General features: G+C 41.1%; 3 protein-coding genes across 3 annotated transcripts in view; all 3 read right to left on the bottom strand.

Annotated features, from left to right (window-relative positions):
• LOC148097652 (tripartite motif-containing protein 16-like) overlaps positions 1–24,567 on the bottom strand; it is a 106,313-nt gene that overhangs the window by 10,932 nt on the left and 70,814 nt on the right. The gene's annotated exons all lie outside the window — the stretch shown is intronic.
• LOC148097653 (tripartite motif-containing protein 16-like) lies at positions 7,793–9,926 on the bottom strand. The gene has a single exon (XM_087831723.1). It carries the CDS (start codon positions 9,763–9,765, stop codon positions 8,083–8,085), a length of 1,683 nt encoding a protein of 560 aa, XP_087687849.1. The 5' UTR covers positions 9,766–9,926; the 3' UTR covers positions 7,793–8,082.
• LOC148097654 (zinc finger BED domain-containing protein 4-like) lies at positions 10,490–12,578 on the bottom strand. The gene is made up of 3 exons (XM_087831311.1): positions 11,996–12,578; positions 11,716–11,934; positions 10,490–10,494 (listed from the first exon to the last, which is right to left on the bottom strand). Exons 1-3 carry the CDS (start codon positions 12,555–12,557, stop codon positions 10,490–10,492), a joined length of 786 nt encoding a protein of 261 aa, XP_087687437.1. The 5' UTR covers positions 12,558–12,578.

Consider the following 24,567-nt stretch of genomic DNA (forward strand, 5'->3'; position numbering starts at 1 on the left):
AATCAATAAAACATAACAAACTTTTGTATGAGTGAGTATAGAGAAACTGAGCATAATTAAACCTCAGTGAAACCACATATAAGTTCTGGTAACTTCACATATTTATGTTTAATATGCTGTTTTATATTTTGATCAGTTTCAGGTGTTTGTGCGACTGTGTTAACCATCAGTAAAACCACATATAAATCACACTTCTGTGTTTAACAATTACAACACTTGATGCTGTTTTTCTGATTCAGGATTATGTGTGTGATGAGTTGGCCACACAGTTCTTATCTTTCTGCTTCAGACACACAAAACTGCCGAGGTTGAAGCTGGCTTCAGTCTCTTTCTACCCCAGGTCTCAGCACATTTCCAAAATGTAAACTCTGAGTCTCATAAGAAATGTGGTTCAAAAAGATGTGCTGATCTATGAATGCATCCTTACTGAAAGCTAAAGATGTCCAGCAGACAAAAACAGCAGCTGAATGAACAGTTATCATGAGCGAGTGTACAAACACTATCACAGGAAATAACAGAAATAAACTGTAGTTTCCATTTATACCTGTAGTATTTTTTTCAGCTCGATGTCATCTTCCAATATGTCAAAATAGGATTTCATTGTATCTTAAACAAATACAAACTTCTTTCTTTTCCCAGAATTTAGACAAATGAACAAAAAAAATAAATGATTATTGATTTAGGTATTAAAACAGGAAAAATTAGTTTAAATTAGAGTACCATTAAAACAAGAAATTAGCACAGACATGCCAAAACACAAAAACAGAACAATAAAGTTGTCATGGGGCCGAGTGGCCTGTACTGAACAGGACTCAGGTGCAGGAACCCAGAGCAGAGACAGCAGATGATGTAACATTTATTAGGCTTAAGTGCAAAAAACGTAGCAAGGACAAAAAAAACAATAAGACGTGGAGTTTGATGTGGCGTGGCCTGGGAAACGTGGCTAGGGCGAGGGAAAGGGGCCTGAGATACAGAGTGGAGCTGAGCAGGGAACAGTCACACTGAAGAGAGAAGATAGTGGAGTTATGGAGGTAGTGGAGGCAGCTCTGAAGTGGCAAGTTGCAAGAGTAGCAATTCTTACTTGCAGTAGGGGACATGGAGTGTTGAGAGGGGGGTGATGAGAATCCAGGGGAGGCTGAGTGGCGTGGAAAGGCTGACCTGAGATCCGGGGCTTCAGATGGAGTGTGATGGCAGGAGGGCAGGCAGGTGAGGCACAGAGAGATTTTCAAAATGATTGCTTGGTATCCTGAGTCCGGAGGTGGAGCGTGAGCCAAGGTGAATACAGTAACTGCAGCACAAGAGAGTCTTGTTAACAAGACAAATCACAGCAAGAACTTGAAGTATAAGGCCTGTTACCAACATGTGTTGATGACAAACTGGCAGTGAATGAACATCAACGTGTGGCTTAAATCCCTCTGGCTTGATTGCCTGCAATAGGCTCCAGGTGTGCAGGAGCTGGAGGAGTTGGCCCTGCCCAGGGGCAGATCCCAGGTAAGTTCAGGAGCCTTATGGAAATTCCAGCCGCCCACCGCAGACCATGACAAAAGTGTCTTTAAAAATGATTCAAAAACAGTTGTAGGAGCAGTTTTATGAACCATGTTCTGTTAATTTACTGACTAACCAGCAGCAACACTCTGAGTGTTTCCATCTGTTCAAATTCAAATTTTATTTGTCACATACACAGTCATACACAGTACGATATGCAGTGAAATGCTTAGACAACTGTTCGTGACCTAAAGAAAAAAAGAAAAGGCCTTGAATAAGATAGGAAATAAATATGAAAATTAAAAAGGGTAAATTTAACTAGGAAGGAATAAAATAAAATATAAAAATTAAAGTTAAAAATGAAACTTTAAGTTTCATTTCACTAATTTGTGTTGTACAAATAACTGTACAACACAAATTAGAATGAAGGGTAAATTTAACTGGGAAAGAATAAGATAAAATATATAAATTAAAGTTGAAAATAAAATAACTGTACAACAAAATACACAGTATAGGAATATATAAGAATGTATGAAGAAATATAAATATAATAATATATACATATACACACACATATATATAAAAAAAAACACCCAGCACGCCCCTGCGGGCGGTTTATCCTTCAAGCTCGGGTCCTCAACCAGAGGCCTGGGAGCTTGAGGGTCCTGCGCAGTATCTTAGCTGTTCCCAGGACTGCGCTCTTCTGGACAGAGATCTCCGATGTTATTCCCGGGATCTGCTGGAGCCACTCGCCTAGCTTGGGAGTCACCGCACCTAGTGCTCCGATTACCACGGGGACCACCGTTACCTTCACCCTCCACATCCTCTCGAGCTCTTCTCTGAGCCCTTGGTATTTCTCCAGCTTCTCGTGTTCCTTCTTCCTGATATTGCTGTCATTCGGAACCGCTACATCGATCACTACGGCCGTCTTCTTCTGTTTGTCTACCACCACTATGTCCGGTTGGTTAGCCACCACCATTTTGTCCGTCTGTATCTGGAAGTCCCACAGGATCTTAGCTCGGTTATTCTCCACCACCCTTGGGGGTATTTCCCATTTTGACCTCGGGACTTCCGGGTTATACTCGGCACAGATGTTCCTGTACACTATGCCGGCCACTTGGTTATGGCGTTCCATGTATGCCTTGCCTGCTAGCATCTTGCACCCTGCTGTTATGTGCTGGATTGTCTCTGGGGCATCTTTACACAGCCTGCACCTGGGGTCTTGCCTGGTGTGATAGACCCCAGCCTCTATGGATCTTGTACTCAGAGCTTGTTCTTGTGCTGCCATGATTAGTGCCTCTGTGCTATCTTTCAGTCCAGCTTTGTCCAGCCACTAGTAGGATTTCTGGATATCAGCCACCTCCTCTATCTGCCGGTGGTACATACCGTGTAGGGGCCTGTCCTTCCATGATGGTTCCTCGTCTCCCTCCTCTTTCTTGGGTTTCTGCTGCCTGAGGTATTCACTGAGCACGCTGTCAGTTGGGGCCATCTTCATGATGTATTCTTGGATGTTTGTTGTCTCATCCTGGATTGTGGTGCTGACACTCACCAGTCCCCGGCCCCCTTCCTTCCGCTTAGCGTACAGCCTCAGGGTGCTGGACTTGGGGTGAAACCCTCCATGCATGGTAAGGAGCTTTCTTGTCTTTATGTCAGTGGCTTCTATCTCCTCCTTTGGCCAGCCTATTACCCCAGCAGGGTACCTGATCACGGGCAGGGCGTACGTGTTGATGGCCCGGATCTTGTTCTTACCGTTCAACTGACTCCTCAGGACTTGCCTGACCCTCTGCAGGTACTTGGTGGTTGCAGCTTTCCTAGCGGCCTCTTCATGGTTCCCATTCGCCTGCGGGATCCCCAGGTACTTGTAACTGTCCTCTATGTCTGCAATGTTGCCTTCTGGTAGTTCAATCCCCTCAGTTCTGACTACCTTCCCTCTCTTTGTTACCATCCGACTACACTTCTCCAGCCCGAACGACATTCCAATGTCATTGCTGTATAGCCCGGTAGTGTGGATCAGTGAATCGATGTCTCGTTCACTCTTGGCATACAGCTTGATGTCATCCATGTACAGGAGGTGGCTGACAACTGCTCCGTTCCGTAGTCGGTATCCGTAGCCAGTCTTGTTAATGATCTCACTGAGGGGGTTCAGGCCTATGCAGAACAGCAGTGGGGACAGAGCATCTCCTTGGTAGATCCCGCACTTGATGGTGACTTGTGCTATGGGCTTGGAATTGGCCTCTAGTGTTGTACGCCACATCCCCATTGAGTTCCTGATGAAGGCTCTTAGGGTCCCATTGATCTTGTACAATTCTAGGCATTCCAGTATCCAGCTGTGGGGCATTGAGTCATAGGCCTTCTTGTAATCAATCCAGGCAGTGCACAGGTTGGTCAGTCTGGTCTTGCAGTCTCGGCTGACTGTTCTGTCTACCAGTAGCTGGTGTTTTGCGCCTCTGGTATTCTTGCCAATTCCTTTCTGTGTCCCGCTCATGTATTGACCCATGTGCCTGTTCATCTTAGCCGATATGATGCCTGACAGGAGCTTCCATGTAGTACTGAGGCAGGTTATTGGTCGGTAGTTGGAGGGGACTGGTCCCTTCTTGGGGTCCTTGGGGATCAGGACCGTCTGACCTTCGGTTAGCCATTCCGGGTGTCCCTCGTTAACTAGCAGCTGGTTCATTTGTGCTGCCAGACGCTCGTGGAGTGCAGTCAGCTTCTTTAGCCAGTAGGCGTGAACCATGTCGGGCCCTGGTGCTGTCCAACTCTTCATACTGGAGACCCTTTCTTGGATATCTGCCACTGTGATGGTTACTGGACCCTGTTCAGGGAGGTCGCTATGGTCTACCCTCAGATCCACTAGCCACTGAGCATTGCCGTTATGGGTTGCGTCCTTCCTGTTTCAGCCTTTGTTTGTATTTTGGCATGAGGAAGATGGCGGCGTGATCAGATTTGCCAAACGGAGGGCGGGATTGTGCCTTGTAGCCGTCCTTGACCGTAGTGTAGCAGTGGTCCAGTGTCCTTTCACCTCTGGTGGGGCAGGTGATATGTTGATAAAAGTTCGGCGCTGCACGTTTGAGGTTGGCACTATTAAAGTCCCCCGTTACAATAAGCGCAGCGTCCCGGTGTTGTGTCTGGTGCTGTGTGAGTGCCTCATGCAGCTCGCATAAGGCGGTGACCGTGTCCGCTTGTGGTGGAATATAAACGGCACTTATAATGACCGATGTAAACTCTTGAGGTAGATAAAAAGTTCGACACATGATGGACAGTAGTTCCAGATTTGGTGTGCAGGAGCGTGTGAGAGGAACAACGTTCGCACTGTTGGACCAATTGTTGTTCACCATTAAACACACGCCGCCTCCCCTTGACTTCCCCGAGTCCCGTGTCCTGTCCATGTGGTGAACCGAGAAGAACTCGGCCGGCTGGATGGCGTGGTCCGGCACCGCTGGGTTCAGCCATGTCTCGGTGAAGCAGAGGAGATTGCAGTCCTGAATGTCTCTCTGGAACTTTATCCTGGCCCTGAGGTCATCAAGCTTGTTCTCCACTGACTGGACGTTGGCGAGCAGGATGCTAGGCAGAGGTGTGCGGTGTGCACGAACTCTCAGCCTGTTCCTGACGCCGGCTCGTTTCCCTCGAGGCCGCCGCTTCGCGTCCTTTGTTCCCCCTCAAGATCTCACTCGGCCAGCTCGGATCCGGAGTTAAAAACTTCGAATTGTGAGTACATTGTATACCAATAGAAACAAGAGTGTCACTGTCATACCTAATGTACCCAATGGTGATGATTTTGCCGATTTAGAAGCGCTGAAAACTAACTTAAAAAACAAAAACAAAGAAAAGGTGGTCGGAGCAGTCGTGACGGCAGCCAACCTCACTAGTGCCATCTTTTCCAATGCTGTGTTTATTTCCATCTTTACAGTCAGGCATAAACATCTCACAGCAGCTGGAAAAACCAGTGAGCACACTTTAGAGGAAAAAAGTGAAAGTTTATGTTCAACTGTAAAATATTCTCTGTAATGTAAATTGTTCTGCTCTCTGACAAACCATCAGAGGTGCAGCATGTGTATCATTTGGTGTTTGAAGCAGAAACAAAAGCAAAGAGTTAAAGGAAGACACATTTGAAGAAGAAGGAAAATGAAAACAAGACGTCACTGAGCAACAAGCTGACAGAACGAGAGCCAACAGTTTACTATCAGAACTGAGGCTGATCATTAACAGGGAGCAGCAGGTAACAAGGTCATCAGCAGTGGAGGAAAGTATGGAAGTAATACTCAGCTTCATATTTGAAGATACTCGAGTATCTTAGCTGCAGGTCTGGAACAATGGTTTTATTTCCTTTCCCATTAAACATCTCACACAGCCCCTCATCTGTGACCCTTAGCAAACCCACTGGATATCTACCTGTACATAAAGGAGATCAGATCAGTTCCATCTAGACCAGCTGTAACAGGAAAATGCTGCTTACACTTTGATGCATCACTTTCAGTTTGTCATATAAGACAATATATCAGATTGAGGCATTATTTTCCTGCAGTGAGTAAATCTACTTTGTACTTTACTCTTTTCTTTTAGGTAAAGGGTCTAAACAGTACTTGTACACTGTGGAAATCCCATAAGAACGTCTCCTGAACTCTGAAAAATAACAAAACAAAGACTAAAAGGAGGTCATGGGTGCTGCTGATGATGAGGAGGAGGAGTAGCATGCATTTAAAAAGTGACTGATGTCCTAGAATACAACAGAACAGTGTCTCTACAAACTTATGAAAACATGACAGTCTTGCATTAGTTTGTATTCTTATGATTTCAAAAAACAAGGGAAAAATCTCCTTGAAATCCACAATTCCTTTTTGTTATTTCTTAGTGTGTGACGTATTTTATTGCCTTTATGATTGGTGCAAACAGTTTCCTGATTCATAATGGAAATAGATTTTAGACACAGGAGGAACACGCAGTGATCAGCAGGAGCAGCTTGGAGTCCAGTCTTCTTCACACTGAGGAGGGACATATATGCAGGAACAGTTGTCATAACTGTTACAACCACCAGATGGCGAAAGAGTCCCACTGCAACTTTAAGCCATGAAGGATGTGTCTTGATGTTTGCTTGTGATAAATCTGCTTTATGTGAGTCTTTTTCAGAAAGTAACAGTAATATGTCTGATTATATGTCTTTAATCAGTAAAGTCTCACTTTGCTAGAAATAAATCAATAATAAAATTGTAAACATGCAGCTGTATGTTAGAAGTCAAAGGGTCCTTAAGTCTTCTGTAAATTGACGGGGATCAAATGAAGGACACAAGTATCTGTTCTTACTCTAATAAATGCTGCTTTAATATCCAACAGACTATTTTCCTTCCTCATCAGCAGTAAACAGCTCGACTGCGTCTGTGCATTTGTGTCCTCCATACTTGTTTACACAGACATCTCAGGCTTGATGCCACGATGCAGTGTAGAAACCTGACAACCCTCTGACTCATGTTCAAATGTTCAAGGACATTTCTCAGGATCATGTATGACCCCTTTTTGACATTTGGACTTTCATTAATAATATTTGTGTTTCTGAGTCATTTTTGTGGAGACTTCTGTCCAACGTAGTGTCCAAATGAAGCCTGAAGCTTTTCTTCACCCTCTTGTCAGATGGTCAGCAACAAAACTCTGTTCCAACCAATGTCTGATAAGAGATGAGACACAGCAGCTGAGCAAATGATCATTTCATGCTGAAGACATCCTCAGACAGAATTAAATACATACATAAACACAGCCTGGTGCCAATAACACAGCTAATGACACTGCTGTATCACTGGTTTTACTGATTAAAGACCATATCTGAAGGAAATCTTTGAACACAACAGAAAGTGACCTTTTAAACCTGCGACACTGATGCTGCATTCAAGGACCATTAAAAACATCTGAAAGGACTTAAGAACATGAAGAAAATGTGACTTGTTTCTCTGTAATGAAGCTGTTTTAGTGAAGAAAGTTGAAAGGTCACAGAGCGACTGCTGAATCTTCTGCTCTAAACATGAACTCTGAACTTTGTGATGCTTCAGGAGGAAAACTGCTTCAGTTATTCTCTCAGATTAGTTTCATATTTTCTGCATCAGATTTGAGTGAGATCCTGGAATGAAGACAGAAGAAAAGACTTTGTTCAAAGTTTGATTTATAGTCAAACCTTCCAGTTTATTCACACAATAAAACATCAACACAATATATGAATTCATTCATTAAAATCACAGTTTTTCCTCATTTGTTTGATGATTTTGACAAAAACAAACACAAACACACACACATGGTCTGCCATACTCATAAAGAGAAATGTCGACATTTTTCAATACAAATATTCCAGAAACATTTAGAGGATAGAGAAGTTTACATTTTCATGTGGAGAAATATTTTAGTAAATCAAAATGATGATGAGCAGTGATAGCCTCCATAAACAGTCACAGGAAAGATCTCCTTTAAAAACTCAGAAACATCAAGAGAACAACTAGAAGATGTGGAGGTACCACCCATAATGTTTGACTGACAGCTGATCTCTGTGCAGAAATGATGGAGAGAAAATAAAATGAAACTAAAATACAGATTTAAACCCACAATATGAAAGACTTCAGTCTATTTCACTTTAATCAACTCAGCAGTGGCTCCATAATTATAAACTCCAAATACAGTGTAGTAAAACCTCAGTCCAGCATAGAGCGGCTGAGTGAATGTGGTCTGGACTCTGTGGAGGAGAGTCATGGTTTCAGAGACGCTGTAGAAGGACAAAATACCTGCTCTGTGATCCAGGTACACTCCTACTCTGGAGGAACGAGGACCTGAGACAGGAGTTTCAATGTTGTTGTACCAAAATGTATAACTGTTGTTGTTACACTCTAATGACCAAGATTTGTCATTACATCCAAATCTATATTCATTACCCTCTCCTTTTCTGCTGATATTCTTGTATGCGACTGCTACATAAACTCTCCCTCTCCACTCCACCTCCCAGTAACAACGTCCAGTCAGACTCTCTCTACTCAGGACCTGTTTATACCAAGTGAATCTGTCTGGATGATCAGAATAAGACTGTTGTTGTTCCATCAATGTTACTTTTCTGTTCCCCTCTGATAATAACAGCTGTTTGTGTGCTGTGTTTGGATCCAGTGTGATTTCACATGAATATTTTAAGAATCCAGCTCTGGTCTTTGGCTCTGGTGGATCTGACAGTAAAACATCCACTTCAGTGACTGTCAGTGAGATGTTTGTCCATCCCTCTCTCAGAATGTCCTGTAGTTTATCTCTGACCTCTGACACAGCTGCTGTCACATCCTCAAAGTAGCTCAGAGGACGGATATTGATGCTGGATGAGTCTGTAGACTCACTGAGTGCTGACAGTGAGGGGTAGTTGTGTAGAAACTGGATGTGATCCTCTGTGTGTGAGAGCTGCTTCAGCTCAGCATCTTTCCTCTTCAGCTCAGTGATCTCCTGCTCCAGCTTCTCCTGAAGCTCTTTGACTCGACTCACTTCAGTTTCCTGCTGGGATCTGATCTGCTGCTTCACATCAGAGCTTCTTTTCTGGATGAGATGGATCAGCTCAGTGAAGATCTTCTCACTGTGCTCCACTGTTTGATCAGCAGACTGATTGATGGCCTCCACCTCCTGTTGAAGCAGCTTCACATCTTTCTCTCTGTCCTGGATTCTCTGCTGGATGTTTTGTCGACTCACCTCCAGCTCTCTCTGCCTCTCAGTCCTTTCTGCTGCAGCTGAGACTGTGTCGTGGCCTTTATGTTCATCCACAGAGCAGAGATAACAGATACTCTGCTGATCAGTACGGCAGAACATCTTCATCACCTCATCATGACGAGAGCAGATGTTCTCCTGGAGCTTCTTGGAGGGCTCCACCAGCTTGTGTGTTTCAAATGCGGAGGATATAAAATGAGGCTGAAGGTGTTTCTCACAGTAAGAGACCAAACACGACAGACAGGACTTGAAGGCTTTCATTTTTCTTCCAGTGCAGACATCACAGGCCACATCTTCAGGTCCAGCATAGCAGTGATCAGCAGGAGCAGCTTGGAGTCCAGTCTTCTTCAGCTCCTCCACTAAATCTGCTAACATGGTGTTTTTCACCAGGACAGGCCTCGCTGTGAAAGTCTGTCTGCACTGAGGGCAGCTGTAGATTTTCTTCTTTTCCTCTTCATCCCAGAAGCTTTTAATACAGTTCATGCAGTAGCTGTGTCCACAGGGAATAGCCACCGGATCCTTCAGTAGATCCAAACAGACTGAACAGCAGAATTTTGTTTGATCCATTTGATTCATGTGCTGTGCCGTTTCACCGTCTCTCAGTGACTGTCAGACAGTTTCACTTCCTCTGAACAGAAACAACCTCTGTGCTCTGAAGGGAAACAGATCTCTGCTCTTTTTCACCTCCTACAGGAAATGAGGCTCACCAGCAACTGCATTTACACCATGTTGTTTAGACCCATCCTGATACAGACACATCTGTGAAGGGAGGCGCTAAAGAAATTTTTTTACAGAGCAACCAAGAGCCAATCACATGATGCAGGGTGTGGTATGTTTGGTTACAACATGTAGTAACAAGTCTGACCCAGTTAAAGTTTAATAGTTTATCTTTACTTGGTGCTTTGAAATGTGACAGTCAACACTCAGTGAGTTCATTTTATATTTCAAAAAGTTCAGCAAAGTTTAGGATGCTGTGATGAATAAAAATAAATCACACTTTATATTTTGACATTTTCTAATCTTAGTTCATTCTCACACTTACAGAATGATGCATGGGAACAACTGACTCCACTAAATCAAACCTATGTTCAAATGAAATTACTGTAAAGACAGGCAGCAAGCTTGATTTCTTGAGTAGTTTTTTTAAATAGTAAAATATATGTAAAACTATTTAAAAAACAAATACAGATAGTGTTCTAACTCTACATTCTTTAGTCATTTTTCCTGTGTACCACCATGGATTTCGAAACAATACATTAATATGTGCTTTAAATGCAGACACTCAAATATAACTCAACATTCACACTGAAGATACACAGTAGACATAAGAATCAGTTTTCATGCCCTTTGTTTATTCTTTCATTTAAAATCTTTGTGGTAAAGATCATCATAATTACCCATTAACTTTCATGTGCAGCTTAAATGTTTCACTACACTGTTGGCAGCAAAGATTACACAGCAAAGCCGATTAAACTAGAAGCTAAACGACTCTTCAGTCCAAGGGCGTAGATTTGGCATGGACGGAAGGGACCCACCAATATCCAGCGATTATTGAATTGTCCCCACCAATAATTAGAAAGAAAAACAAACCCGATAGAAAGAAAAAAACGATCTGTCAGCGTCTCATTCACCCAGCGGTGCAGAAAGAGTTAAATTACGTTCTCTACTGGAGTCCTACGTCACGTGACAAATATGGCCAATGTGATTGGAGCTCTGTTTAGTTTTAGCAGCGGCAAGCCTGCGCTGCGAGGAGGAGAGGAGGACGGCAGCAACGAGGAAGAACCTGGATATAAGAAAGTATTTTTCAAAGAAACCTGTAAGTCACTTAAAGTCAAGCTCACTCATAAAATGTAGTGATGGTGAGATGAAGCCTCGTGATGAAATGAAGCTTTCCATCCAACTGGTCGACTCATGGTTCGAAGCATTGTGATGATTCATTTGCTCTACTGCGCCATCAAGTGGACGATTCAAGTGAAACGGGCTCAATGATTATAATGATGTGATGTGTAAACCTCTAAACTGAATAAATAAATTGTTTTTATGGTTATTTATCCCGAATATTGTCTCAGTATGTCTGATACAAAAGAGAAAGTGGAAACTATCAGTACAGAGTTTTTGGGATGATTGTGTAACTGCGTAATCATGCTTATGTACATCTCAATAATGACACAAACTAGTGTGTGGCGCTTCAAGTTGAATGAATAAAGAAATTACTTTTGTTCATGACACCAATAACTAAACTCTAAATATTAGTTATATTTAATATTATACTAATTTTATATTATTTTAATTTAATTAATGTTTGTGTATAATAAATTGGCAGCTTAACACAGGAATGTACATGGAAACAAAAAGGGAGGGAGTTGTGATGTGAATGTGGTTGTGACTTTATAACAGTGCTCATGACACTAGGGAAAAGTTTTCATTAGTTTTTATTCAAAAATAGCAGCTTTTCCACAGTGCTGGGCTTAAGACGGTTCCTCTTTTTTGAGAGGATTTCTCCTGCTTTTGAAAATATCCTCTCACAGGGCACAGATGAAGCAGGGGTTGCAAGAAAAACCACAGCAAGTTTATACAAGTTTGGATAAAGAAATTTGTGTCCAGCCCAGTACTCCAGCGGATTCTCCAGTCTGCCCATATTTGGTTCATGGAGGTATTTCTGTACTGCAGCTGTTGCATCAGCAGTAGCATTTGGGGTCTTTGTCTCCAGAACAGTGGTGTCCAAACGATGCCACAGTTTGCTACCTAAAACAAACAGAATGTAAGTAACTAAATACAATATAATAATCGAAATGTGCTCATATACCTTGAGTCACAGGCTGAGAAGCTTTTGATGATGAGGCTGCTGATGAGAAGGCCACGTGCCGCAAAATAGCAGCACATTCAAAAATAAGTCTCTTCTCAGCATCCATTGCTTTATTTGGGCTAAAGAAGCCTATTTTTTTGAACCTTGGATCCAGCAATGTTGCCAGTGACATGATGCTCATTGACTGCAATGTGTAGAGCTTCTCCTTTAATTGTCTCCTTAGACACTCAACCATGGTGGAGCTCTCTGGAGTTAGGACAACTCCCATTTCCTCTTCATTTAGTGCATGGTGCAACATTGTTAGAAGTGGAATTACTTTGGATCCAGACACTCGCTTTTCCTCTGACAGCTCAGTGGTGGCATCATTAAATGGGGAGAGTATTTTAAGACATTCTGCCATAAGGTCATACTGTTCAGAGGATAGTGGGCAAATATCAGTGTGCAGGCCAGCTAACGATGCTCCAATAGGTTCCCTGAGTTCATGAACACGTTGAAGCATTTGGAATGTGCTGTTCCAACGTGTATCCACCTCTTGAATTAACTTCAGTGCAGGCCGGCCCATTTGCTCCTGCACCTCTGTCAGCCTCTCCTAGAAAAACAGCCAACACAAACTGATTAATTCAAGCTGTGTTACTGCAGCAGCACCTCAAAGCAGTAATGAAATAATGGAACAAACCTTAGCAGTTGTACTGCTCTTGAAATATCCCACTATCCTCCTACAGGTAGTCCGGATGTCAGACAGCGTCGTGTGTTGATCAAGAGCTTTTTTGACCATTAGGTTTAATGTATGTGCCACACAATTACTGTGACACAAACGAAGCTCCTTAGCACAAGCACCCATGTTTGCTGCTCCATCAGTCACATAACATGTAACTTTGTCTGTAATGCCCCACTCTGACATGAGCGCTGCTGTTACTTGTGACAAATTGACAGCAGTATGTGCTTGAGGGAAGTGCTGAACACCTAACACTACAGAATGCAATGCAGTGTTAGAGTCAATGAAATGGCAGGTGACGGCTAGGTAAGCCTCTGTGTTAATGGAGGTCCACATATCAGATGTCAAACTAACTGCAGAAACCTTGGCCACAGTCAGTTTTTCTTTTTGTTTGGACTCTTTGTATCTTTGGTCCACATCAGTCTAAAATTGTATGTAACCATGAATAACATGTTTTGTAAACTAACTGCACAGCAGGCAGCACTATCAGTTCTCTCAGTCTCAGAGCAGCATTTCTAATTTTGATTGAAACTGTCAGAGAAAACGGAGCCTCGAGCGAGCCAGGATATTAGTTTACAGAGGCTGTTAAAATTATATGTCTAACGTTAAAATGTTGGTGACACAATAATTTTATCCTAATGGTACTGACATATTCATAGCGTTAATTTTTGAGACAAAATATCATGAGGTAGTCATGATTTTGCAAATATCCACCTTGCAGTGCAGTTTGCACAAATTGTTTTAAAAATGCACTCACACTACAAACATTACTGACGAGTCAAGATCTGCAGTATGTCCTATTTGTCAGGTGATAGAGAGTAATGGTGACACAAGATCACAGGTGAAATTGGATGATGACCTGATGGTTCATGACTGTATTTGAAGCACATGTGTGACTGCATGTATGTGGAATGTCTCACTGTTATTTATCAGGTGACAGAGGCAGCTCTGCCATGTTGTAGCTCAGACAGAGGTGAAGAGGTGAGGTCACAGGTGACTGACTGATGATTTGGTGCTATAGATTAACTAGTATTTATTATCATGACAGTTGTTAGGCTGCTGATGTAAATTGATTCATTAGTGTATATTTGACAAAGAATCTGAATTGACACGTCTCACTTTTTATATGGCACGAATCCATGTGTTATTTTATCAGGTGGCAATATGTCCTAGTGCAGTCAGAGGGGAAGAGCCAAAGGTGAGGCACATCAAGCACAGAATAATAATTTTAATCTGAGGATAAAACTCATGTACTGAGGCTGAAAGAAGCTTCAGTGCTCTCAGAAGACTAAAAAGATGGCTAAGGTCAACAATGACTCAAATGAGATTAAACAATGCTGCTGTGTGTCCACCAGGAGAGACTGGACAGTATAGATGTAAAACAAATATGCCAGCAGTTTATCTCAGTTAACGAGAGGAGCAGGCATGTGTTTGGCTGCTTCACATAGTGGACATTGAGTTGTTGTGTGGGTCACCAGTAGTCCATGTCTGTTGCTGTAACAGTAGTTCATGTTTAGAATAAAACATCCCAGCTCACTGATTTGATCGGGGCAATAGTGCCTAAAATGTTGCATAATTTTGCTGAGAGATCTTTTACTTTGTGGTAATCTTAGACGAGTAGTTTTATGGACAAAACCCAGCAGGTCATTCAGTGTTCCCTTAGTGCTATGACTGAAGTAAACTAAAGCCTGAAATACTTAGTCAGTCATTTGTTTAATAGTAATTTAACATTATCTAATTCACATATAAAACGATGAATTGTAATTTTAAGTGGTTTAAAAGCATGTAGAATAGCATATGTAGGCAAGTATATTTCTCCTTTTTTTTCTTTTTTTTTTATTATCAAGAAGCAAAGACAAAAAGGAAAAAAAAAGAAAGAAACAAGGCAGGGTTCGATGGTTGAATCATCCGTCCCCACCAATGCCAAAACCAAATCTACGCCCTTAGTTCAGTCCTCTTTTGGAAGCAGTCTTTAAATGGGGACAAGCATTAACTTTTGTCATAAACTGTATAACCACCAGATGGCGATATTAGTTTGTAAGTAATAAAACGGCATCAAAACAAACCTCTAGTCCGACCTGAGACACAGCTCCTGATCGAAGGATTATTTCATGGTGAGGAGATCCTCAGACAAAATGAACTTAAATACAGATTAATAACAGTTTGCTAAAGATGGAAACTCACTGCAAGGACAGAGAACTGCGTTTTTTTCACTTTGACATTTTTGTTTTCACATTGAACTTGAACATTTTTCTGTTATTTTGCAAATTCTCCTATTTTATATATTTCAATAGAAAACTCAGGAGAAATTCTTTGGTAAGTTAAACATTTTTTGGCAATAAAACTGTTTCTGAGGGCAAAGCCAAATATTCATCCAATTTCACCACCTGAGAAACATTCCCCACAGCAAACAGGTTTCACAAATTCTCATTTCTCAAAAATCTCCCAAAAGTCTTTACACGTCTCTTCTGTTAATCAGTGTCTAAAAGTGAATCGACACTTTTAAGGTGTATTGCTACTCTCAAGTGTCAGTGAAATATTTAATCTATTTTTACATGTTTTTGTTTTATGAAAGTATGTTTTGTGACCTTCAGTAACTCCATATTGTGGACAAAACCTCCACCAACAGCAGGGAACAGTTTCAATAATTTAACCCTGTCTTGGTCATGATGTGCTGTGCAGCAGACAGAGGCATAAACCCAACATGCAGATACTCAGATGCAGAAGTGAACCTAAAAGGCAGCTTTATTGCTGGACTTGCAGGCAACCATAGTACAAAGAACTTCACTAGGAAGCTAGACTACAACACAGACAAGACACACAGCAAGGGTGAGCTCATGACAAGGGCTGTATCCCAATTCAGGGTCTGCAGCCTTAAAGTACGCAGCCTTAACGGTCCTCAAGGTCCGCGTACTCAAAGACCGCTAAGGCCGGAAGTGCGAGGCTTGTAGGCTTGTGAAATGTGACGGTCTAGCCTCCGTCGCGCTGCCCAGGTTGCCTAGCAACCATGATACAAACCGCTGGAAACGTTTCATACAGCTTTGTTTGACAGAAATGAAGGAGAGCATATTTTGTTCATTTGTTTCTACATGAGCTCTGTGTGATTTAATAAGTATCTGAGGCTGAGACCACAGGACTGTAAAACATGTTGTTGGGCTTCATTTCTGTACTGAACAGTCATTTTAAGATTAGCTAGTAAATAACAATTAGCTAATGTTGTTCATGAGACTAAAGTCATTTCACTTTGGTAATGTAAATATAATATTGCCAATATTATTGTTCTGCCTTTTATAACTTAAATGGGATATTATAGTTGTAAACTGCCCTAGAGCTCCCTCTAGTGGCTGCTTTGTAATATGGGTTCGGTTACTTTAGGAAGGGAAAAGATGGCGGAAAGTGATACCGTAATGTTATTGTTCTAAGCGTATACGGACCTTAAAATGTTGTTGCCATGGACAAGATATGTCTGTAAGTATGAGTGTCGATAAAATAATTATTATCTTTTGTTTTGTGTAAAAATGGTTCGATAATTTATACATTTGAAAGTTTTATCTTGTTAGCTTGCAGTAAGAGTGTAACAAGCTAGTTTACAATGTTAGTTAGCTAATACAGTATTTTGTACTTTCAGTTTTACAATGGTCAAAGAGAAGGCAATGGTCAGAGGCCATTCTTATAAGTCTGATTATTGGAGCATCGTTATCTCGCTGTCTATCTGGTGAAACTAAGAGACTCAGGGCGAGGACAGCATAATTATAGTTATCATATTAATCATTATTAGTTATTACAGCAGTGAGTTTGAACTCTGTGTCACATACTGAGCTTCAGTAAAGATTCAAGTTGCATTTATTTATATTTTCTATCACCTTAAATCTTCACTCAAAGACAAGTATCTTTGACAGTGTATATATAGATGTATCATATATAAGAGACAAATATTGTTCGTTTAATATGTTGGCATTACTAAATGTGGCTCAGCTATAGGAGACAAAAAACGAACAAAATAAAGCAGCAAGTGATGCAAACTGAGACTCAGACATGTAAGCTTGATACTGGGGAATAAACAGACCTGGAGACAAAAGGACAAAACACAGATGATAGAGACAACAGGAGAGACTAAAGACAACACAAAGATGAGACAAATACAGACTAGACATGAAAAGGGGACAAACATGAACAGAAACAAGAACCAAAACCTAGAAACATAAGCAACAAAACTCAGAGGCTCTCAAAACCTGAACATAACTATTTCATAATTCTGAAGAATGAATAAAATGTCCAACAAACTCAAAAACCTGGGTCAAATTCCCAGGAGCATGACAGTCAGACATTAACCTTTTTCATTGAAAGGTATTCTGTAAAGTTCAGTTTTCAGATTCCACTTGAAGAGTCTCTTAAAAGCACCTGAAGGTAACTTCAGATTATCTTCCTGTTTCTAGGGCAGAATGATGGTCTTGTGTTATCAAACCTCAGGCTGGTGCCTCCAGTGTCCATGCATGCAGAAGCTGCTTCTTCATGTGTCAAACCATCCAAAACAGGAGTTTCCAAAGCTGCCGGGGTGCAGTCTGTTCAATGTTTCATGTCATCCCTGCAGAGCCAGAGCACCAGGCCTCCTATTTTCAGTCAAGGAAGGTGAGACAAAACCAGTAACCATAGTGCTCTGTGTCAAATATTTTCTATTCTATTGTTTCTTTTCTATTCTGTCACTGTGTGTTAACCCTGTGCAGGGTGAACGCTGCCTTTTGCCCAGTGAAACCCGAGGTTGATGGATGTTACTGAGTATTACTAATCATGTCACAGAATCTATAAGACAAACTCATTTTACACTGTGGGCCACTTACAGGTAACTATGATCATAAGTGGGCCGGACATGTGAAGCTGCACGATTAATGTGTAAAATTACAGACAAGTTCTTTTAGTTGATTCCCCAGACTGTCCTGTAATTATAAAATATAAAGTCTTTCATTAACTTAAAAATAATCTCCTATTTTTCAATGATTCCACTATAAAAAAAAAAGACAAAGAAATAAATTACAAATTTAGTGGGAAAAAAACAGGAACTTTAATTGTTTAACTGTCACCTAATGACTTTGGTGTAGTATGAATAGCAACTAAGGGGGACTCTTTAAAATGTCAAGAAAAGCTAAAATTATTATTATTATTAGTGATAAATGTTAAAATTCTATGCATTTCACATTTTCCAGTTTCTGGAGGCTGATTCTGGCCCCGAGCTTTATGTTTGAAACCTTTGTTATAAGGGATCTAAATATAATAAATGAGGAATTATCATCGCCTTTATCAGAAAAAATTATATTGCTATACAACATGTGCAGGTACAATTTAATACATTTTAAAAGATTTTTTGCAAAAATTAAGACATAAGTGAAGTGATTATATTGTATTAATAGAAAAAAAATGCTTGACATAAATAGAAATTAATTACAAATATTAATTAATTAATTACAAATTCCTCCAGCCAACCTAAAAAAATACCTTGCGGATAATTTTAGGCCCCTGCAGGTCAAAAAGGATGTCGCCTTATAGGAAAGTCTTATTTGGTTAATCTGCTCTTTATTTTCTCAGTTAATCACTTCACCGGCTGGTCTAAGGAACTGATCTGTTTCATCCAGCCTTCAGTGCAGTACACACTCCAACATGCACAATGAATGAAACTGAAAGGAACTGAAAGACTGAAGATTTCTTTCATAAAACTGAGCAGGCACTGAGTCGTCTCCAGCTACGGTACATTTCTCATCTGCTCTGAGCTGCTTCTCAAAAGCCTGCTGATGGATTAAATTTCCTTTAACTGTAGCTAAAGGCGCTGACTTTTTGTTGGATGCGACAGGCGCGATCTAAAGCGACTGTTGCCGTAAACGCCTTTATTTTCCATAAACCTGCAGAGGTTGAGCTGCAGCTGTCTGCAGAGGCACGGTCATGTTAAAGCTACATCTGATAAAATGAAGCGTTCACAGCAGCAGCATGGGGATGTGCAAAAGTCTCCTCAACTTCTGCCTCAAAACTTTTAATACTCAGTGATAAAGTTTTATTGAGAAAGTGACAAACTGGGTCACGTTCTTTTCTTTTTTACTTTAAGTACAGCTGCATGAAAAAAGTTATTTATACTTTATTAAGTATATTTTACCGCTTTCTGATTGTAGCACAAAAAAGAGATTAAAGTTAAAAAGAGTCATTTATGGGAAATGACAGAGACAGACACCTTTTTATAGGCTCACTGTATTATTATCAGTTAAAACCCAGCAGCGCTGTCACCAAAGCACTTGCTCATAAAGGTCATATGATTGTTGGGGTTTTCTCTGTTTTCTGTATTATTGTAGGTTCTTTACTTTACAATAGAAAAGGCATTGAGGCAACTGTAGTTGTGATTTGGTGCAATATCAATAAAACTGAATTGAATTGATAAAAAAATCTCTTAAATACTTTTAAACTTACTTAAAGAACATCAATCTCTAAGTAAAAATTAAACTCCAGAAAGAAAGACAACATATTTTCAGTCGTCTGGCTCATCGTGACAGGTTTGATGAGCCCTGTGGTGTTCAGGTGTATAACGTGGTGTTCAGGTGTATAACGTGGTGTTCAGGTGTATAACGTGGTGTGGAGGTGTGTATGCAGCAGCACCGAGGTCCTCAGCTGATTTTAATTTCAAATATGTGTCTTGGGCGTAACTTTGTTTATGGCAGCCTGTGTGATTCATGATGTATTCACCTTGCACGCTAAGGTGCTGGCCAATTAAATCACCAGGAAGGCCGATGAACACCCGCCAGGCTGCATAAAGTTGGATTAAAATCTGCTGCAGAACATAACTGTGAATTCTGACAGCCAATTTCACATGTTAGTGTTTCAGTCACTAAAGACTGGCAGTAAATGGAAATGTCAAATGATTCATTACAAGGAGCTGCCAACTTTAGAGGCTGGTTAATCGTGACAAATCTTTTCCTTCACTCAGGTTAGCTAGTAGATTGTGGCTCAAGCAGCGAACACATGTTATCTCTATTCGGACTTTCCCAAGTGTTCTTTATCTCTTTGCTCTTGCTGTTTTCTTTTATTAAGCAGCTTTAATCTTGTCCCAGCTGTGGTTCAGGTGGTACAATTGGTACCAGTAACAGGGTCAGTGGATTGGTCCACAGTTTCCTCCAGTCCACATGCCAAAGTATCCTTGGACAAGACACTGAACCCCGAGTCCATCAGCGTGTGTGAATGTTGGCTAAAGCCCTCAGGCACAGATAGAAGTGCTGCATGAACGTGTGTGACTGGGTACATGAGACATGTAGCAGAAAGTGCTGTGAGTAGACAGGACCTATGCAAGTACGACATCATTTACAAACAACCAACACTTTTCATTTTCACTTTTTTCACTTTCATTGTGTTTTTATTTTGCCAGGGTGCATGCCTTATTTTCTCTCATCCAGTGTTATGTTGATTTATTCATCATTCAGTCTTATGTGGAGTTCAGGTCCAGAGATAATAATTGAGGCCAAACGCCACTTTTAACATTGGATATAAAACTTTCTTTTTAAATAAAAAGGGCAGTGATGCTAAACCAGCCTTTAGTTATGCTGCTATCTCCTTAAATCTAGTGTTGCTAGCTATTTCCCAGGCTAACTGCTGCTCAGTTCCACAAAACAAACAACCACTGAGGCACAACTCAAAGTTAAAAATGTGCTCTGATGAAATGATCAGTTTGGCTGGACTCTCTGCTGTTGCAATAAAGTAATAATGTCTTAACATCCATCCATCCAGGGTTTCTGGAGATGAGAGGATTTAGAAGTTAGCAGTGAAATAGCTCAATAAAGGAGAATCCATGTTCTAGTATTTCTGAAACAAACAAACAAAAACATGGAAAACCATCTAAACTTTGTATGAAATGTAAGGAAAGTTGTGTCTGGTCATTTATTTCTTTGTTGTAAAAATGCTTCTTGGCAACAAATCTTATGTCAGTTTACCTAATATGACATATGTAGCAGCAAATAATAAATAAATAATAACCTGTGGTTTGCTTACACTTGATCTACATGCAACTATACAAACGTGAGGATTATTATATTGACTGCTTGATCTACTGCAGTGACAACACTGAGGCCTCAAACCTGTCACGATCCTGGATCATTGACCCAGCGTTTTCAGTTTTCTTGTGTTTTGATGTCATTTTGTATTATGTTTCATGTTTAAGTCGTCTTTGGTTAAGTTGATTCTCTAGTGCCGAGGTTGTCCCTGTTTAGATTTGTATTAGTTAGTATTTCCCCCCTTGTGTCTTTGCCCTCTGTGTCTCCCTCTGTGTGGCTGTGATTGTCTTTGTTGTGAGTTCTTGCTTCCCTCATGTTTCCTTCTGTTCCTCTTCCTGTCATGTTATCCATGTTTCCCCAGTCATGTTCTCTGGGGCTGTGTCCAAGTTCAGGGGTAGCATGCTTCGAAGGACCCGACCTACCCGGTCCACATAGGGCGGGTCCTTCAAGGCCGGGTAGGCCTGAAGTGAGCTGCTGTGAGATTGGACAGTCTTCTAGCCTTCAGTAAAGTCTGCACTCACTTCTGTGTTTTTCCAGTCGCTAGCGCCAAAGCGTGACAACTTTAAAATGGACCCAGAAATGTCGCAGTGACTGAATGATTGCTGGTCATTCGTGCACATTTACTATATTATATAAAATATGTAAACCAAATCTCTTTGAAACTTATAGAAGAACATTTTCTATTTCTGTTTATTTTCTATTATTCATTTGATCCTGTAACTGATTTGTGTGCATAGATGGCCCTGGAGTGTCCTCAGGGAGAGAGGGAATTAGGACAGGAAGCAAATCAATACAACACAACAACTCTTAGTAATTGCATTTATTAACTTGTGTTTTTAAGGATTATCTTCTTGATATCACACATACATACTTTGTATTTTTAAGATATCCCATTTCCTTCTGGCCTGCAGGGGGTGACTTTCCCCTGCAGGCTCATCTTCTCCAGAATTGTCCTGATCACACACAAGAAATAAGAGACGAGAGAAAATTGTACAACCACCAGATGGCGAAAGAGTCCCACTGCAACTTTAAGCCATGAAGGATGTGTCTTGATGTTTGCTTGTGATAAATCTGCTTTATGTGAGTCTTTTTCAGATTAAAGACCATATCTGAAGGAAATCTTTGAACACAACAGAAAGTGACCTTTTAAACCTGCGACACTGATGCTGCATTCAAGGACCATTAAAAACATCTGAAAGGACTTAAGAACATGAAGAAAATGTGACTTGTTTCTCTGTAATGAAGCTGTTTTAGTGAAGAAAGTTGAAAGGTCACAGAGCGACTGCTGAATCTTCTGCTCTAAACATGAACTCTGAACTTTGTGATGCTTCAGGAGGAAAACTGCTTCAGTTATTCTCTCAGATTAGTTTCATATTTTCTGCATCAGATTTGAGTGAGATCCTGGAATGAAGACAGAAGAAAAGACTTTGTTCAAAGTTTGATTTATAGTCAAACCTTCCAGTTTATTCACACAATAAAACATCAACACAATATATGAATTCATTCATTAAAATCACAGTTTTTCCTCATTTGTTTGATGATTTTGACAAAAACAAACACAAACACACACACATGGTCTGCCATACTCATAAAGAGAAATGTGGACATTTTTCAATACAAATATTCCAGAAACATTTAGAGGATAGAGAAGTTTACATTTTCATGTGGAGAAATATTTTAGTAAATCAAAATGATGATGAGCAGTGATAGCCTCCATAAACAGTCACAGGAAAGATCTCCTTTAAAAACTCAGAAACATCAAGAGAACAACTAGAAGATGTGGAGGTACCACCCATAATGTTTGACTGACAGCTGATCTCTGTGCAGAAATGATGGAGAGAAAATAAAATGAAACTAAAATACAGATTTAAACCCACAATATGAAAGACTTCAGTCTATTTCACTTTAATCAACTCAGCAGTGGCTCCATAGTAAACCAACAGTCCAGCATAGAGCGGCTGAGTGAATGTGGTCTGGACTCTGTGGAGGAGAGTCATGGTTTCAGAGACGCTGTAGAAGGACAAAATACCTGCTCTGTGATCCAGGTACACTCCTACTCTGGAGGAACGAGGACCTGAGACAGGAGTTTGGATGTTGTTGTACCAAAATGTATAACTGCTGTTGTTACTATCTAATGACCAAGATTTGTCATTATATCCAAATAAACATTCATTAACTCCTTTTCTGCTGATATTCTTGTATGCGACTGCTACATAAACTCCTCTCCCTCTCCACTCCACCTCCCAGTAACAACGTCCAGTCAGACTCTCTCTACTCAGGACCTGACGCCAATAAATGAATCTGTCTGGATGATCAGAATAAGACTGTTGTTGTTGTTCCATCCTTGTTACTTTTCTGTTCCCCTCTGATAATAACAGCTCTTTGTGTGCTGTGTTTGGATCCAGTGTGATTTCACATGAATATTTTAAGAATCCAGCTCTGGTCTTTGGCTCTGGTGGATCTGACAGTAAAACATCCACTTCAGTGACTGTCAGTGAGATGTTTGTCCATTCCTCTCTCAGAATGTCCTGTAGTTTATCTCTGACCTCTGACACAGCTGCTGTCACATCCTCAAAGTAGCTCAGAGGACGGATATTGATGCTGGATGAGTCTGTAGACTCACTGAGTGCTGACAGTGAGGGGTAGTTGTGTAGAAACTGGATGTGATCCTCTGTGTGTGAGAGCTGCTTCAGCTCAGCATCTTTCCTCTTCAGCTCAGTGATCTCCTGCTCCAGCTTCTCCTGAAGCTCTTTGACTCGACTCACTTCAGTTTCCTGCTGGGATCTGATCTGCTGCTTCACATCAGAGCTTCTTTTCTGGATGAGATGGATCAGCTCAGTGAAGATCTTCTCACTGTGCTCCACTGTTTGATCAGCAGACTGATTGATGGCCTCCACCTCCTGTTGAAGCAGCTTCACATCTTTCTCTCTGTCCTGGATTCTCTGCTGGATGTTTTGTCCACTCACCTCCAGCTCTCTCTGCCTCTCAGTCCTTTCTGCTGCAGCTGAGACTGTGTCGTGGCCTTTATGTTCATCCACAGAGCAGAGATAACAGATACTCTGCTGATCAGTACGGCAGAACATCTTCATCACCTCATCATGACGAGAGCAGATGTTCTCCTGGAGCTTCTTGGAGGGCTCCACCAGCTTGTGTTTCTTGAATGTAGGTGAATCATAATGAGGCTGAAGGTGTTTCTCACAGTAAGATGCCAGACAGACTAAACAGGACTTGAAGGCTTTCATTTTTCTTCCAGTGCAGACATCACAGGCCACATCTTCAGGTCCAGCATAGCAGTGATCAGCAGGAGCAGCTTGGAGTCCAGTCTTCTTCAGCTCCTCCACTAAATCTGCTAACATGGTGTTTTTCTCCAGGACAGGCCTCGCTGTGAAAGTCTGTCTGCACTGAGGGCAGCTGTAGATTTTCTTCTTTTCCTCTTCATCCCAGAAGCTTTTAATACAGTTCATGCAGTAGCTGTGTCCACAGGGAATAGTCACCGGATCCTTCAGTAGATCCAAACAGACTGAACAGCAGAATTTTGTTTGATCCATTTGATCCATGTGCTGTGCCGTTTCACCGTCTCTCAGTGACTGTCAGACAGTTTCACTTCCTCTGAACAGAAACAACCTCTGTGCTCTGAAGGGAAACAGATCTCTGCTCTTTTTCACCTCCTACAGGAAATGAGGCTCACCAGCAACTGCATTTACACCATGTTGTTTAGACCCATCCTGATACAGACACATCTGTGAAGGGAGGCTCCAAGAACTCATAAAATGCTTATTTTATGAGTTCCAGGGTGTGTTCTCTTTCTTTTACAGTATGTAGTAAAGAACTTTGACCTA

Source organism: Neolamprologus brichardi, chromosome 18, assembly GCF_056152115.1.
Source record: "Neolamprologus brichardi isolate AB-2024 chromosome 18, ASM5615211v1, whole genome shotgun sequence".
Taxonomy (NCBI): Eukaryota; Metazoa; Chordata; class Actinopteri; order Cichliformes; family Cichlidae; genus Neolamprologus; species Neolamprologus brichardi.